Source organism: Telopea speciosissima, chromosome 7 (assembly GCF_018873765.1).
Source record: "Telopea speciosissima isolate NSW1024214 ecotype Mountain lineage chromosome 7, Tspe_v1, whole genome shotgun sequence".
In the NCBI taxonomy this organism is placed as follows: domain Eukaryota; kingdom Viridiplantae; phylum Streptophyta; class Magnoliopsida; order Proteales; family Proteaceae; genus Telopea; species Telopea speciosissima.
The window spans coordinates 2,838,650-2,854,658 of NC_057922.1; the positions used below are offsets into that span (position 1 = coordinate 2,838,650).

At 38.8% G+C, this 16,009-nt stretch overlaps 2 protein-coding genes across 2 annotated transcripts; one reads left to right on the forward strand and one right to left on the reverse strand.

The window, feature by feature from the left end:
* Nucleotides 1-44: 44 nt before the first annotated feature.
* LOC122669796 (14-3-3 protein 7-like) lies at nt 45-11,181 on the forward strand. The gene is made up of 6 exons (XM_043866649.1): nt 45-183; nt 5,775-6,081; nt 6,577-6,664; nt 6,844-6,953; nt 7,191-7,339; nt 10,924-11,181. The coding sequence occupies exons 1-6, from the start codon at nt 117-119 to the stop codon at nt 10,986-10,988; spliced, it is 786 nt and encodes a 261-aa protein (XP_043722584.1). The 5' UTR covers nt 45-116; the 3' UTR covers nt 10,989-11,181.
* A 2,081-nt stretch (nt 11,182-13,262) lies between these two features.
* On the reverse strand, nt 13,263-14,449 carry LOC122667317. The gene is made up of 2 exons (XM_043863575.1): nt 13,633-14,449; nt 13,263-13,510 (listed from the first exon to the last, which is right to left on the reverse strand). The coding sequence occupies exons 1-2, from the start codon at nt 14,447-14,449 to the stop codon at nt 13,263-13,265; spliced, it is 1,065 nt and encodes a 354-aa protein (XP_043719510.1).
* Nucleotides 14,450-16,009: the final 1,560 nt, after the last annotated feature.

Below are 16,009 nucleotides of genomic sequence, written 5' to 3' on the forward strand. Positions count from 1 at the left end.
AAGGGAGAGAGAGAGAGAGAGAGAGAGAGAGAGACTCAGAGAGCCAACAGTGAGACGCGAGAGACCAGAGATCGGGTTTAGGAATTTGGAGTTCGGACTTGGGAGTGGAGGAGGAGATGGAGAAGGAGAGAGAAAGATATGTTTACATGGCAAAGGTTGCAGAGCAAGCAGAGAGATACGATGGTGACTTACTCTTTTACTCTTTATTCACAAACCAAGATTTCAGTAAAAGCTTCCATTTGAATTAGCTTCTACTTCTACTTCTTCTTCTTCTGCTGCTGCTGCTGATTCTGCTCTTAATAATGGGATGAGAACAGTAGAAAGCAAGAATTTCCTCATGTTTCTTGATTAACTTAATTATACTGATGTTGCTTGTCAGTTTGCTTTAGTGTATGGCCGAAGGAAAATCATCCCCTTCGTTTTTGTTTTCTCCGTCTTCACTTTTAATAGTTTCTGGTTATCATCTGTGGTTTTGTTACTAGTCCCTTTTCTGTTTCCTTTTTTTTATTATACCCACCGACTATTTTTGTTGTAGCCAGTGGGGAATGGTTTTGATAGAAGTAGTGGCCAAGCTTTTCTGTTTATCCCCATCTGATGCCATCATCTCTTTGCGTTGATTTCTCTTTATGTGGGTGTTTTCATTTTTTTTATTTATTTTATGGATGTTCTTAAGAAAATTCTTATTCAGCCTTTCACCCGGTAGTTGTTTGATTTGCTTCTATATACTTTGTGCTGCATACCTTCGTTATTTATGCGGTTGCTTTGTGTTTGCTTGATTTTACTAGACAGAGACTACAAAAAATCTTTTCGTAGTATTCTTGATCTGTACTACAGGGTTTGTTCGGGTCTGCGTAATATAAGTTTACATTCCCAAGTGTTGACATAATTCCCCATCCTTGGTCAATTTCTTTGGAGTTTGGACCATCCATAGTCACCTTTCATTCAATATGTGACTATTTTGGTTGCCTATCCAGTTGATACTCTTGGCACTAACCCAAATTCTCTCAGTTTAACACGAAGGATCTCGGGGGTGAAATTGACTAAAATTGATTATGCCTGGGGAGGCTATGATTAAACTAGTCCCTTACCTTGTTGAGTAGAAGTTAAAGGCCATTGAAACTGTGATACTCCTGCCCACAGTTTGACCAAATGCCCGTTTGGGTCTGAACATTTTCAGGAGATAGATGAATAGAGAGAGATGGGAGGGGAGAAGAAGGGGGGTGGGGGGACTGTGTCGATTGAGAAAATTTCCAACACAATGCCACATTGGAGAGAAATTACCTTTCATAGGTGGCAAGCTCAGACTGATTAAGGTCCTTCTTTTCTAGTTTTCTGGTATTCTAGCTTGTGTAAGGTCCAACTCTGAAGGGCCTTGGAAATTGGTGTATATCCTGAGACATGTCAGGTTCTTAGCTTTGCAGGTGTGCTGCTCATTCAGATGGATGCCAATAACAGCTAATGCGATGGCGATCTTTTGGTAAGGGAAGGAGTTTAGAGACTGTTGGAGCTCAGTGAACTCTGTTCTTCTTCTTTTTTAGTAATTGGGTTAATTTCTGTTTTTCGTTGTGGGTTCTTGTTGCAGGTATGTTTGGTTTGTTGTGGGATTTTTGTCTCTGTTTTTATTGTAATTCTTCTCCTCTGGATCAATAAGTTTTAGTTGTTATCTATAAGAAAAAAAGGAGATGCAAGAAACCACACTTAGCCGATCCCATTTAGTTGGGTGCTGAGTTGTTGTTGTTGCAAGAAACAACACTTGATTTGTTTATGTTCAGGAAAAATGAGGAGTTAGATTATGGTGTTTATTAAAGAAAAGCGTTACACTTCTAGCACCCTAGTCATAAATTAAATATTGGTATTGGTGCACATATCTGTCGTCTGAAATTAGGATACTATATTGTATTATTTTATTTCCACTAAGATCCATTGGAAAAGGATTAAGATGTTGCCATGATAAAGGGCAAACCCAGTGCATCAGGCTCCCGCCACTGCGGTGTTTGGGTAGTGTCATAATGTACACAACCTACCCCTGCCTTGCTGTTTCATGACTCAAACCTGAGACCACTAGGTTGCAATGGAGCAACCTTACCGTTGCGCTGAGGTCCGCCTCTAATATGTTGCTATGATACATCACATAAAAGCTTACCTTAGATTAGGGGCGATATTTGAAGTTATAAAACTAATATGGCAAAAAGAAAAAGAAGAAGTGCATTTGGGCACTGTTTGTTTTAGTGCATATGTTTACAAATATTCGTAGAAATTAGTGTTATGTTGTGCCTAAATACACATTGTTCTTTCAGTGGATGTGATAAAGTTTAGAAGTTAGAGGCTTTTGCTCTGCCAATATTATGAAAAATGATATTCGGTTTATAATGATGTAAGTTGTTTTCTGCAAAATAGCTTGTACAGGTGCTAATATTCAATGAACTAGATAAATAATAAGATTTTTGTAGCTATGACAAATTAACTAGTTTTCCAGAATATATTTTCAACATCTTACATTCAAATAAATGGGTCCTTGATAGGAAACATCCAGATAGGAAACTTAAACTTTTCTTTTTCTCTACATAACAAATAAGGAAAAAGGGATTTGACTGCTAGAAGGGATCATGCTGCATGGTCCTGGTCTTGCCATGCGGCTAGTCATTTGGTTATTTTGACAGTTCAATGGATGGGGAGATAGCCACGTGTCAAATCTGGTGGTTAATCTCAATTTTAGGCTTTTCCCTTTGTTTTTTCCATTCCCCCGTTTCTCAAATGGAGTTGACTCAGCCAATTTCCAAATCCTTATTCTTATATGTGGCATGATGCAGATAAGTCATCTAAAGGGCTGTGGAAACAAGCCTTGGGTTGGGATATGTAGGTGTTGGGCCTTTGATCCCATGTTTTCTTTGTAATGAGCCACTTTAATGGGCCTAAAATATGGGTAGAAAGTAGTAAAATCCTGTTTTGAATCAGTTTCTTTCATTATTTTAGTTTTCTAGTCAGTTTATGTTATCTTAAGCCTGATTTGTTATGATTTCTATTTCAATTTCATGGGGTGATTTCTATTTCGGAAATTGTTTGGTTTGATTTTTGCACCTTATTATGAAATAGAAATCAAATGGAATAGAAATTCTGAAATAACTGAGGATCTGTTTCAGAATTTTTATTTCATTTGATTGGACTCTTGCTCTTTAATGAGCACATGGTTAATTTGATGGGCAAAGTAGTAATTTCATGTTAAAAATTAAACACCACCCTTCTTCTTCTCCTAACGGTCTCACCACCACCATGCCGCCACCACCCCGCCACCACTGCCACCGCCACCGCCACCGCCACCGCTACCACCACCACCACCACCACCACCACCACCACCACTTCCACGCTACCACCACTACCCCGCCACTGCTATCCATAGTTCAAAGACTGGGCAAAATTTTCCCGAAATTATGAATATTTTGGTAATTTCGAACCCTTAGAGATGAAACGTCTATTTGTTATACCACCGCCCTTCCCAAAGAAATATAGAGAGTCTATTCTCATAAATTGAACTACCAAATGGATTTATTTATTTATTTTTTATTCTTGAAATATTTCATATTGATACAACCAAAATAATTTCAATTTCTTGACCAAAAATCTATATGTTGACTATTTCATGAATTCAATCCAAAATTGAAAGAAATCATACCAAATTTGGCCTTAGTAGTTAAGGATTGGGTTAGGCCTTTCCTTTTTATTGTTTGAGTCTGTTTTTGAGTCTTCTATATAAGTTTGTAAGGGGCTACAGCCTTGTACACAAATTTGATTAATGAGTCTGAGAAAAAAAACATAGCTTCATGCTTTGCTCTGTGAGAGTGTATGGTGTGACTGGATCTACATTATGCCAATGTTGAATTGAGTTGAAAATCTACCCATTATTAGATAGGATGTGTACTAAATGTTAATTTTTGGAAGGCAACAGATATTGTCACATGGCAGAAAGTGTAAGGCAGCATGAACCCTTTCTGGCCCCATTTTGCTTGATCTCTGTCCCCAAAACATAATCAAAGATGATCATCGGAAATGACTGCATTTTGCTTTGTTTAATTTTTTTTTCCTTCGTATTTTCAATGTTTTTGTCTCTTTTCTGCCTTCTTTATGCTTTGAGCTTTTAGGTTTCTTGGGAAGTAGCTTGGACTTTGTAATGTTTGAGATTGTTCTAATTCACCTCTGTTTTTAATCCTAAAAATTGTAGTAGTAATCCACATTAGTGAAATTACTATTCTTTCGGTGTATTGTGTTCTATAGATAGGGAATATAGATCCACTAGGCCTGTCACTTTTCTACTACATGGACTGATGATTTGATTAGTTGACCATCGGATAGATTTGGCTCGTTTGATAGAGACTTGTCTAAGTTTGGTGGTCATTCTTGATCATAAAGGCTACAGCCATAGCCTCCGTCCCCCTTGCTGTCTTCTCCTTATACTTTTTATGTACATTAAAATAGATGCCCTAGATTGTTTTTTCTCATCTGAATTATCCATGGAGTAAATTTAATTTCCAATTCTATCATTTAAATGATGGTGTAGAGACAATTATGGGTATGTTTCAGACTTCTGATATTGGACTCCTTCAAATTTTCGACTAATTGTTTCTTATATGGGGAAAAAAAAGAATATGTAGTCTTCTTTTGCTTTAGTTGTCAAGGCATTGCCTAGGCGTCTAGGAGCATTTTGTGGTGTCTGGGCGTTTGTTGCCCCTTAGTGGTATTGAACGCCTTGGCCCTTATTTATGCCAAATATCATTTAAAACTTAAGATATTATTTATAAATAAACAACTACCCCCTATTTGAATCCAATAAAAATAGTTAAAAATCAAATTCCAAAAGGATAAAAAGTCAACCCCTCAGTTCAAGACCAAAAACTGGATTTTCTGCGATAGGTGAAATTTTCAACTTTCTAATGCTGGGGTTTTTCTCAAATCTAAAAATTCCATAAATATTAATATGGTAAACATTGCTAAAAACCAAGAGTGCGGTAAAATATTCATTTTTTTATATCTAAAAAAAATATTTTTGTTCAGAGTGATTTTGACAGCATTTGCGTACACCAAATAAGGTTTGACCGAAACATAACTCCTTCAATATAAATCAGAGTTAAGCAATTTTGGATTTGTTGGAAAGCTGGTTTTGTGGTCTAGCTAATACAAAAAGTCTCATGTAAAAATAAAATCATTTAACCAGTCAAACTTCTTAGAGAACAATAACATTTCTCCAAATCGAGAGCAGTTTAATTACTTATAGATAAGATTATATTTTCTATAAACCAAATGTGAGACTAGGTGTACCATGACAATGACCAATTCCAAGAATAGTATAAACCAACTCTATGTTTTGATTGTTTCAAAATTCCAATAGCTTGCTTTTTCAGTTCTGCTGTCTTCTAGTTCTATGTTGATTTTTGATGACTTGATGTGGCTTAATATTGATTTTTGATGACTTGATGTGACTTAATGTGGATTTTTAATGACTTGACGTGGCTTAATGTGGACTTTTGATGGCTTGATGTGGCTTAATGTTGATTTTTTTATGATATAAGGTATACATTGTAACATACTAAATAATGTTAGAAAAGAGGGGAAATAAGAAATATCATCTCCGCGCCTTGGTCGCCTAAGCGCTTAGGCACCCTCCACTGCCTTGGGTAGCCTCGACAACTATGTTTTATATATATATATATATATATGTGTGATAAGTATTGTTGCAGATGATGATGATGATGTTGTTGTTATTAATATTATTTCTTTTGCAGAGATGGTTGAAACAATGAAGAAGGTTGCTAGATTAGAAGTGGAACTGACACTGGAGGAGAGGAATCTGTTGTCAGTTGGGTATAAGAATGTGATTGGGGCGAGAAGGGCTTCATGGAGGATATTATCTTCGATTGAGCAAAAGGAGGAGGCCAGAGGGAATGAGATAAATGTGAAGAGGATAAGAAATTACAGGCAGAGGGTTGAGGATGAGCTTTCAAGGATCTGCAATGACATCTTATCTGTTATTGATGAACACCTCCTTCCATCCTCATCAACTGGAGAATCGATGGTTTTCTACTATAAGATGTGAGAAACTTATTTTTATTATTTTCTTACAATTGTTTGTGGAATTTTACTGTTTCGAGCCTATGAGTGATGGATTGAAGATGATGTGGTATGGATTATTTGTGTTCTTATTGCCTGCTTTTAGGATTAAAGAATAAGAGGAAGCCAATAAGCCATTGGCATGCATGTGTTGTTTTTGGCATACATGTAGGAGGATTATAGGATTTACATTTCCTGTGTCCTACCAGTGAGATCTTCAGAGTTGCACTTGCTTTTAGTCTAAGACATCTCTGAGGTGTGAGATCAATCAGATAGTAGACCCTACAGTATTTCAGTGTCTAAAATCATGGGTGGTGGGGGTGATGTTTTCTATTCTGTGGTTACCTACTAGCCTGATTATCATGATTCCTTAGTTTTTTAAAATTTGTTTATCCTATTTTGTAATGTTTCTTTTCCTTTTTAACATTTTTGCAATGCTGATACAGATCTACTTTTATTGTCCTCTTCTCTTGCCAGGAAGGGAGACTATTGTCGATATTTGGCTGAATTTAAAGCAGGGAGTAGTCGTAAAGAGGCTGCAGATCAGTCACTTAAGGCCTATCAAGTCTGTTCAGTTGTTTCTTGCACTGGCATCTTTTCTTTCTTTCTTCTTCTTTTTTAATTTTAGGGGGGGGGGGGACGGGGGGAGGGTTATGGATTTTTATTTTTTATAGTTGTCTTTTTCACATTTGAAGATCTATATTTTATAATAGCAGTTGTAATGGATATATTTTAATGATGTAGGCTGCTACTAGTACTGCTACAACAGATCTGCCACCAACTCATCCTATCAGACTTGGCCTGGCCCTGAACTACTCAGTATTTTATTATGAGATATTGAACTCCCCTGAAAGGTTTGCATGAATCTTTCGCTCTCAAGCTTTGACCTCAAGTCCCCTTCTCGCTGTTTGAAAATGTAATCTTATATATCTTTGCATGTCTCTTAGATCTCATCTTTATTCTCGTTTACTAATTTGTTTTTCTGAAGCAATCATTGATTATTTTATGATTATGACTACACTCTTCCATTTAAGATGGAGACATGTATGTTTTATTAACTTCAATATTGGTGCCAATTCTGTGGTACACAGGGCATGCCATCTGGCTAAACAAGCATTTGACGATGCAATTGCGGAACTTGATACCCTTAACGAAGAATCTTACAAGGACAGCACCCTTATAATACAGCTTCTTAGGGATAATCTCACACTGTGGACCTCAGATTTGCCAGATGAGGGAGGTAAATAATCATAAATCCATTCCATTAACATCTCAGTTAATTCCTATTTTTCTCCTTTTCATCTCTTATTTCTTTTTCAATTTCTAGTCTTTATACTTTATTGCTTAATTCGATTTCATTTTAGTTGTTTCATGATGGCTCATATCGTTATATAGATGACTGCTACAGCTCATATCGTTGTAGAGATGACTACTACAGAGTAGACAGTATATTAGTGAGTGTGAAGGAAGAGTAATGTAAGCAGTATAGCATGTTTCTGCTGGATTTGGTGTAACCTTTGAAGTTTAAAAAATTGAACCCCAAGAAAGAAATTGTTGGACTTACACTTCTCATTTAACCAATCAGTGGGCTTAAAATTAGAACATCTTTCATTTATTTTTCATGATAAATTTAAAATGTCTGCTCTTTATTCTTTATTTTGAAAATATAATTTATTTGGCAAGGAGATGGCTGTTCTAGTACAAATATTGCATGTGTGAATAGAATATTACCAGAACTATTAAGCCTGCTATGTTAGCTTTTGACCGTGTTGGGAACTATGTTACCTGAATGGAAAATCACTAGAGAGCTATTAAGCCTGCTATGTTGGGTTCTTGCCTGTGTTGGAACTATGTTACTTGGAAACTTCAAATTATGAGCAGTACCCATGTCTGACACTTCATGAAAGTCAACGATAGTGCAATAAATGGAATTGTTGCTGTGCCGATGAAGTGTCCTTTGCCAGTATCTTGGTATCATAGGTTGAGAACATGTCGAGTTTCTTTTGGATGACCTTGACTCCCATGTTTGCTAACTTCATATTCCCCCAGTCTCTGTCTCGAACTTGAAAGCTTGTCTTGAATGGATTTCCCTGTTCCCAGGTTCCATATTGGTAAGCTGGTTATGAATTCCATACTTATACTGCGCACTGTTTTAGCGATCTGCATCCTCCTCTTTGCTTACCATCAGCAGCAATTTGTCAATAGATTTCTTGTTCAACCTCTTCCCCTTCCCCCCCCCCCCCCCCCACAAAAAAAAATGTTTGGCAGGTTTCCTCAAATGCTGAAAGTTGCAGTTTCTGTATGAGTAAGTAATTTCTTGGGGCCTTGCATAAATTGTCCAGGTCCTTTTCATGAACTTAGGTTGAGATGTTGAAATTCTTTGCTTGTGTGGTCATTTAAACATGTTATAACCTCCAATAACCTTCCATCTCGCATCCTAAACAGAGCGAGGAAGTTTGAGGCCTTCAGCAGAGCCTATCTAACGGCATCGTGGTCAATCAATCGCGGTTGGGGTTGTCCTAGATCAGTCAATCCTGTCTGCTTTCCTGGTCGTCCAATCGATTGCACTTCCCCGGTCGTCCAATCAATCGTCGCCGTGCTTTGTGGTCAATCATGTAGAAAACAGCAGTAGCAACCTTTTGAACAGAGTCAATAAGAAATTACCCGTTAGCTCCTGGGCCGCTAATTCGATATGAAAGGAAAGCGGCTCTCCCTTCCTTATCCTAATCCTAACTCCCACTTGCTTTCCTTTAGGTGTGCTCTAAGGCTCAATCAAAAGGATATTTTTATTTTTTGTTTTTATCCCTAGGCTTTCTCCTCAAAACAGGAGAGGGATTTGGGCAGTGGGAAGTAAGGGACGTCGAGTCTGACAAACAGGGTGACAAAATGACTTGGTAAGTTGATGCACCCTGAGTGGGTATCATCATATTAGCCCTCAATGCACGATTTATTCAGCATTTTGTGCCAGACCATCTTTTCCTTTTCTTGGGCATTGTCTGATAAGCTAAGATTGCATTTTCTTGGAACCGAATTCCCAAACTTGCTTTGCTTGGGTCCCAAGTCACGACATACACTTTTTTTGCGGGTTGGTTATGGTGCCTAAAGCTGTGGCTTTTTATATGCTTGCTTAATTGCTTATTCAACTGCACCGGTATACTGTATCTTCTAAGTTCCTTTCCAGTTGACCAAGTGCTTGGGTATCTCATTGCCCCTAAGTAGATGGGGGTAGACTATGTTGTGGTAAATTCTGGGGTAGGATGGCCTATTATAGTCATGGAATTTCACCATGATTTTAGTTAGTATCACAATCTATATGCCTCTCTGCATCTGGGTCCAGCTTTTGTCAGGATTGTCTTTTTGGGTATTGATGGAACTTAGAGCCAAGATGCAAATTAGTGGGGACTAGGCAATAGGCATTTCTATTTCCAAAATGATGTCTGAAAGTTTTGCCTTTCCTAGGGTAGGTTAATGATGTGCTTCCAACAATGAAGCTATTGAGAATCAGGTTGGAGCTCATGACGAAGCTTTAACCGTGGATATTTTTTTAGCCAAAGTTAGATCCATCTTCCAGATCTCTTACGCTTTCCTAATAGTATTGAAATTTTTATCCCTGCTAAGTCAACCATTCCAATTCAATGGAATATGTAAAGGTTATTCTGGTTCACATGAAGAGTGTCCTGAGAAGTCCTTGCACGGTTGCACCTTGAAGCTCCCATTATTACACAAGTATATCATAGTAAGCCATATATCATGCTCCTATGTTCCACAGTAAGGACTAGAAGGGGCAAGCTGGAACTTTGCCTGAGCATTATCTGTATTGCAGTAATTGCCTTGATGCAAGGGCAAATAAGACCACAAGCATTTGCACTGGGTTTTTGGCATTTGAACTGGGATGACCATATTAGGTTTATGGCTGTTCCTTGTTTCTGTCTTGAATCGAGACAAAGGCCAACTCACAGAGAGAGACAGAGGAGGGGCATTGGGAGTATCAAGATATAAGTGAGGATAACTTACCAATCGTTTCTATCCATTGCCATGAACTCATGCTGCATCACCTGCTCAAATTTGCCAAGATCAAAATTGGAGGAGACTGAACTGAGCCTGTATCTCGATCTTGAAAATCTTGTGTAGAAGATCTATATTACAGATATTAGAGATCAATATTCTGAATTCTAACAAATTTTGCTTTCGACCGACAGCAAGGCCTGTTGTTTTTTATACCCTTCTGTTATGGTTATTTAGGACTGGGTCTCAGGTCCAGAGGTTAACAGCTGACTGATGATATCTTTTTTTGCAATTTGTTGTTTAGGACTGGCCGGTGATCAATCAAAGAGTGATGAACATGAGGAAGAGGTAAGAAGTTACTCTCGACACTCGAGGTTAATGGGGTTATTATAGTTCCTTTGCAATAGTGAATTATACTTTCTGGAATCTCAACCAAGTTGTGACCGACCTTAATTTCTAAAATAGTAAAGTGGAAAGGCTGGATGCTTTGATAGCTGTTTCCAGTTTGTTTCTTTCTAAAATTTGGACAACCACCCCCTTCTGTTGGGGAATAATGGAAGGTGTGGTTGTGTGTTAATACTTAATAGTCTGAATGTGGCCTTTAAGTGGTGGCATGCATGCACATGCACAGAGAGAGTGCCTGCACCATTTGATGGTTCCCACCGAGACATCTTGCATTAAAATCATTCGAACTGCTTAACAGTTACCATCTGATGTAACTACTAGAATAATTTATTGGAGACTAATATGATCCTGTAATATTCTTTGATGGATGTGCTTTCTTTTGATGTGTTGTGTATCCTCAAATCTTTCTTGCAGAAATAATTGGGCCAGAAGGGCGAGTGATTCTTCTGGGACTGTCAAGGGAGGATGAAATAAGATAGCAGCATTGAGACCCATTACTATCAGCACCAACTGGTGACTCCTGGCTTGTATTATGTGTAGCAGTGTGGTTTAAGATTATTGCCTTTTTTTTAAGACACATTAAATGCTCTATGTAGTAAAGTGAAGTGGTTTGTTGGATCAACAATACTTATTTAAAATTAAATTTATTCTGGATGATAGTGATTCTGTGAAGGGAAACTGGTTAACCTTATAGTCTTCCACTAGTCTTAGCTTTTCTCTTTTATATAATGATCTGTACATTATTAACATTTAACTTTTAGATTATAATATTGGATAGAGTTTCCCTCCACCCATGGTGAATGGGATTCCATTCCCTGCAGGACGGGAGAGGGTGGGAAAGGATATCAGGAGGGTATTTTAGAACATATAAAAACCTTAGGAGGGGTTTATGAATCCTAAGATGGTGGGTGAACCATCCTCTATGGGTAGAGAGAAATTTATAGTCTTATAATATTTTATTGGGGTGCTGTTCTCTGTGCCGCAGCGTAGCCTGCGGCCAAACACATGGCGGTGGGTGTAATGACCACCCTGCCCTCTGCATAGGCTGTCCATGTGCCTGGGGGCAGGTTGCGTTGTGGCACAAAGAACATTCTCCCTATTTTATTTATCGGAATAAATGATTTGTATAGTTTTAATTTTTTCAGTTTTATAATGAAAAGTAGTCATAGGGATGGGTCCCATTAGGGACGGCCTTTCTTTGACATGAGACTATGGTTGGAGGAATCGGATTTGGTTGATACCGTACGATCTGCGCCTTGCAGTCAAAGAAATGAAATAATTCACTCACTCTTCCTTTGGATTCACAAATTACCCTCGTTTAAGTTTTAATATTTTTTAAAATATCTTTTATGATTCTGTTTCTTTGGCTGTGAACTGGGTAGTAAGTACATTCCTGTAATCCGTGTAACAGCAAAATTTCTTCTGCTATAAATGTCTCTCCTCTATTTTATGAATGGTTGATAGTACATCCTTTATAACGCTATACCATATGGTCCGAACCCTAGGCTTTGTGCTCCTAGGAAGGGATCCATCTCCTGTGTCAAACAACATATTCCATTTTTTTATTTTTAGCATTTTCTTCAATGTAATGTTTTATCCCTTCAAAAGGGCTATATAGTCACGCTAATCTCCTGTTCGGAGGTTGGAACAATAAGGTCCATCGACACCTGACTGATACGGCCAAATAATGGACCATTGCAGTGAGATCCCCGTGCACTGAATGGGACCACTCCTGCACGGAAAATTACTTTCCAATTTATAAATAGGTTTTCTGTCACATGTTAAGTTTCAACTTAAATATAGTTGATTAAATGGCAAAATAGAGTTTTGCAAAAATCTAAAATCACACCCTCTCCAACTACTTGGGTGTTCTTTTTCTGCTATTGTAATATATTACAATAGGCATACATGGACATACACATGGATGTATACCAGAGGAATAAGGACAGGAATCACCACATTATCCTACCATGTGGCAGAATTAGGTGGACTGCCAAGAGATTAGGGAAGGCATGGGTAGTACAAGTTTGGACCACCTATCCATATGTCACGTCTGATTAGGTAATTACACATTTGGGTAGGTTATCCGGGTTCTGATTGCACCGGGTAAGACATTGCCCTTCCAATCCCTTTCTTTTTTGTTTTTGTTTGCTATACAGTTTTCTTCTGTTTTTAGAACAATTCTTTATTCTTGTCATGCATGTAGATTCAGAACCTTCTATTGTTTTTTTTTTTTTTTTTTTTTCACTCGAAAACCCCTCAAGGGGGAAATTTTATTATATCCCAAGGGACAGCAATGTAGATACAATGTGGACGAAATTTTGCTGCTACACTAGTAGTAGGAACATACAGTAACAGAAACAAAGGGATAGAATGAACCCAGTAAGATATTTATGAACCCAAAAGGGAGGTAAATTATTCCATTTCCTTGGCTGTCAGCCTTGTAGTAGCAACATTCCTACTACAAGTGTAGCGGCAAAATTTTTTCCATACAATACTAAGGTCATCCGGGAGATCCGGGAAGAAGTGACTCCGCATACCCAAGCGGCCAAGCGAGGGTAGAATGGGGTTCATATAGAAATATTATCAGCAACAAGTGGGTCTTTTGGATGGAGGGATGGGATGGGATGAAGGGTCCAACTTGATTAGGTTCACTGAAGGAGCAAGAGCTTACGAGACGCATCACACCAGCGAGTGTAACAAGCTTGGAGGTTGGGCCAGTGAGAAGAAGGGCAGGAAGTGAAGTGATGCAGTCATAGAGATAACACCTTCTCCTTCTCTTCCTCTTGCCCCAACGTCTCTATAATCTCTTCCAGTTCTCTTTCCAGTTCCTCCCTTTCTCTGATGCTTAACACAGGTGCATCCACACCATTGCTTCCACGACACAACAATGGCAACCATGTCGTTAGCATCTTCATCTTGCTTTCCCTATGTTGCTCTGCCTCACTATTTTCATCTCCAATTTCCTTCCTCATTCCTTTGATCTGCTTAAACAAGAATGCTGCCACAAGGGGAAGAAAATGTTGCAGAGAGAGAGGGGTAACCATGAAATTTAGCAAGCTGGGTATGGTCAACCATTTGAAATCAGTCAACTAGATTCTGATCAAAAGATGGAGAAATTACCTGAGACCTTGACTAGCGACCCTTGAAGTCGTGGCTCCGCCGTGAGAGACAGCCTAGCCAAGCTCGACGCCATTCCCCACCTCCATTCCGCCTCTTCAACACATCCACAAACAGCCATCTTCTGAGCCAACCAAAGCAGCTCCACCCCCCATTTCTCGGCTGAGCCACCACCGTCACAGGCGAAGACGTACCTTGCACCCTCCCCGAATGACCGAAGAGCTCGCAAGACTCTACTCACCCGGTAACTAAAAGGTCCGGGTCCAGACCAAGACCCGGATACTGATCCACCATCACCAGAGACACGTCCACGACGCTCCTGCTTCGACATGGCATCTTCGAGCTGAATAAGCGTTCTGGAGAAGGCGGCAGAGAGAGCGACACGGTTAACTTCCTTTAGAAACTCGCAACCTTTACAGAGGAGGTTTTCGTCGATAAGCTTGTCTACAAGAGATCTGACCACTTCGTACTTGCGAGAGTTGACTGGGATTTCATTCATGAGAGATAGAAGCTGCGACAAAGCTCTAGCGATGCTGGATCCTCCAACACCTTTATTGGGAGTGAAGGTTTGAGGTATGGTAGTGGTAGAAGATTTTGATTGAACAGAAGAGGATTTGAGAATCGAGTTCTCAGACAACAATGGAGGAGTGAGTACGGAAGGGATGAGGAAGGGAAGAAACCGAAGGAAGAGGAAGAAAGTGTAGACAAGGAGAGCATGGAGGATCTGGAGGAGTTTGTATCTCTCTGATAAATTGACAAGGGATTTATCTGCAGAGATAAACACAGAGGTTACGAACTCCCGTAGCAGCAAAGGTGCCATGGTTGTGATCGAGCTTCCCACCAAACCAGTACGAGGAGAACGTTTGTTGGAGAAAAGGAAAGGAAAAGTACCAGAATTTCATAAAATTTTAAACTTAATCTCATTTAATACTTAGTAATGGGACTTTGTTTCAATTAATTATGATTGGATGATAAGGATTAGTGGACGATAGATGAAGAGCTGGAGGAGATTATTTTCCCTCCGTTGTGACGTGGGGCAACGACAGCCGTTTGTTTATGGTGGATTTCAGGACTGGATCCTCTGCGGTTGTCCTTGAACGACTCATCGACCCATGTCATCAACGTCCGTGAATATTATTATACGACAATAAATGAGATTCCCCGCCGGGTTAAGGATTCGACTCTTCTCCAGGGAGCCCAACGCCCATGGAGTACCCAGGGGCAGCCAAGGGTTGGGCTTTGCCACACATATCTTGGTATATACTTAGGGATGTGTGCGATACAATCCCAACGGTTGGATGCACCCTGGGCACGTTGGTTCCCTAGAGATGAGCTCAATTCCCCCTTTATCCCCTCCCCCCAAAAGGCCAAACCCCCCCCCCCTCATTGTATTTGGGCGGGGATGGTACACTCCCTTAAAGAGAATTTCTTTTCTATAAATAAACTTAGTGTAACTGAAATAAGAATTTTGAGAGGGTGAGAGGTAACATAAAAATATAATAAAATAAGAAAAAAATAATAAATTAAAATAAATTTAGAAGAAGCTAGATATCTTTAAAAGCTCCCGTGGGGAGGAGTGATATGATTTAGATTGGAAGAAATAAAATTGTTATAAATCTAAAATGACTAGAAAAAGTGGTGGAGATATACAAATAATTTAGGACTAGTAATAAGTATAACTTTAGATATAGGCTTGATTGTGAAAGAAAATCTACATAGCTGACCTTATTTACTTGAGATAAGGTTTGAGTTGAGGTTACCCAAAAAAAAAAAAATTCCATCTTCTTAGTTGCACATGGAGTCTAAGTGATGAAAAATAAACTTAGGGAAGTAATATGTCCCTCTGTCTATTTCTCTCCTCCTCAAAAATAAGAGGACAGAGGTGTTTTTTCATATGAAGAGGAAAGAGATAGACTCGCATGGTGGGACACACTTCCTTTTCCCATAATAAGAACTATTGAAAAAAAATTCAAGAAAATGGACCACATAATTGGCATAACCTCTCAAATTTGACAAGTGACCTAGCAAATGATCCCATCTCTATTCAACAATAGACTAATCAAATCACGAATCCCATGGCTTAAAAACAACTGGTGTTATAAAAATGGAGACAAAATGGGTGTGACTGTGAAGGATATATTTTTTTGAAATATTTTAGGGTAAATTATAGATCACCCCCTGGTTTTCAAAAGAAACTCAAATCATCTCCTGGTTTTGGAAAATACTCAAATATCCCTCTTTACAGTAACAGTGTTAGTCTGCTGTTACTTATTGGTGTGAAAGGACTATTTTACCTTTGGACTAAAACATTAGAATTAAATTTACAATACTACCCTTCTTTCATCTTCAACCTAAAATACCTCACCCCTTTCCTGCCAAA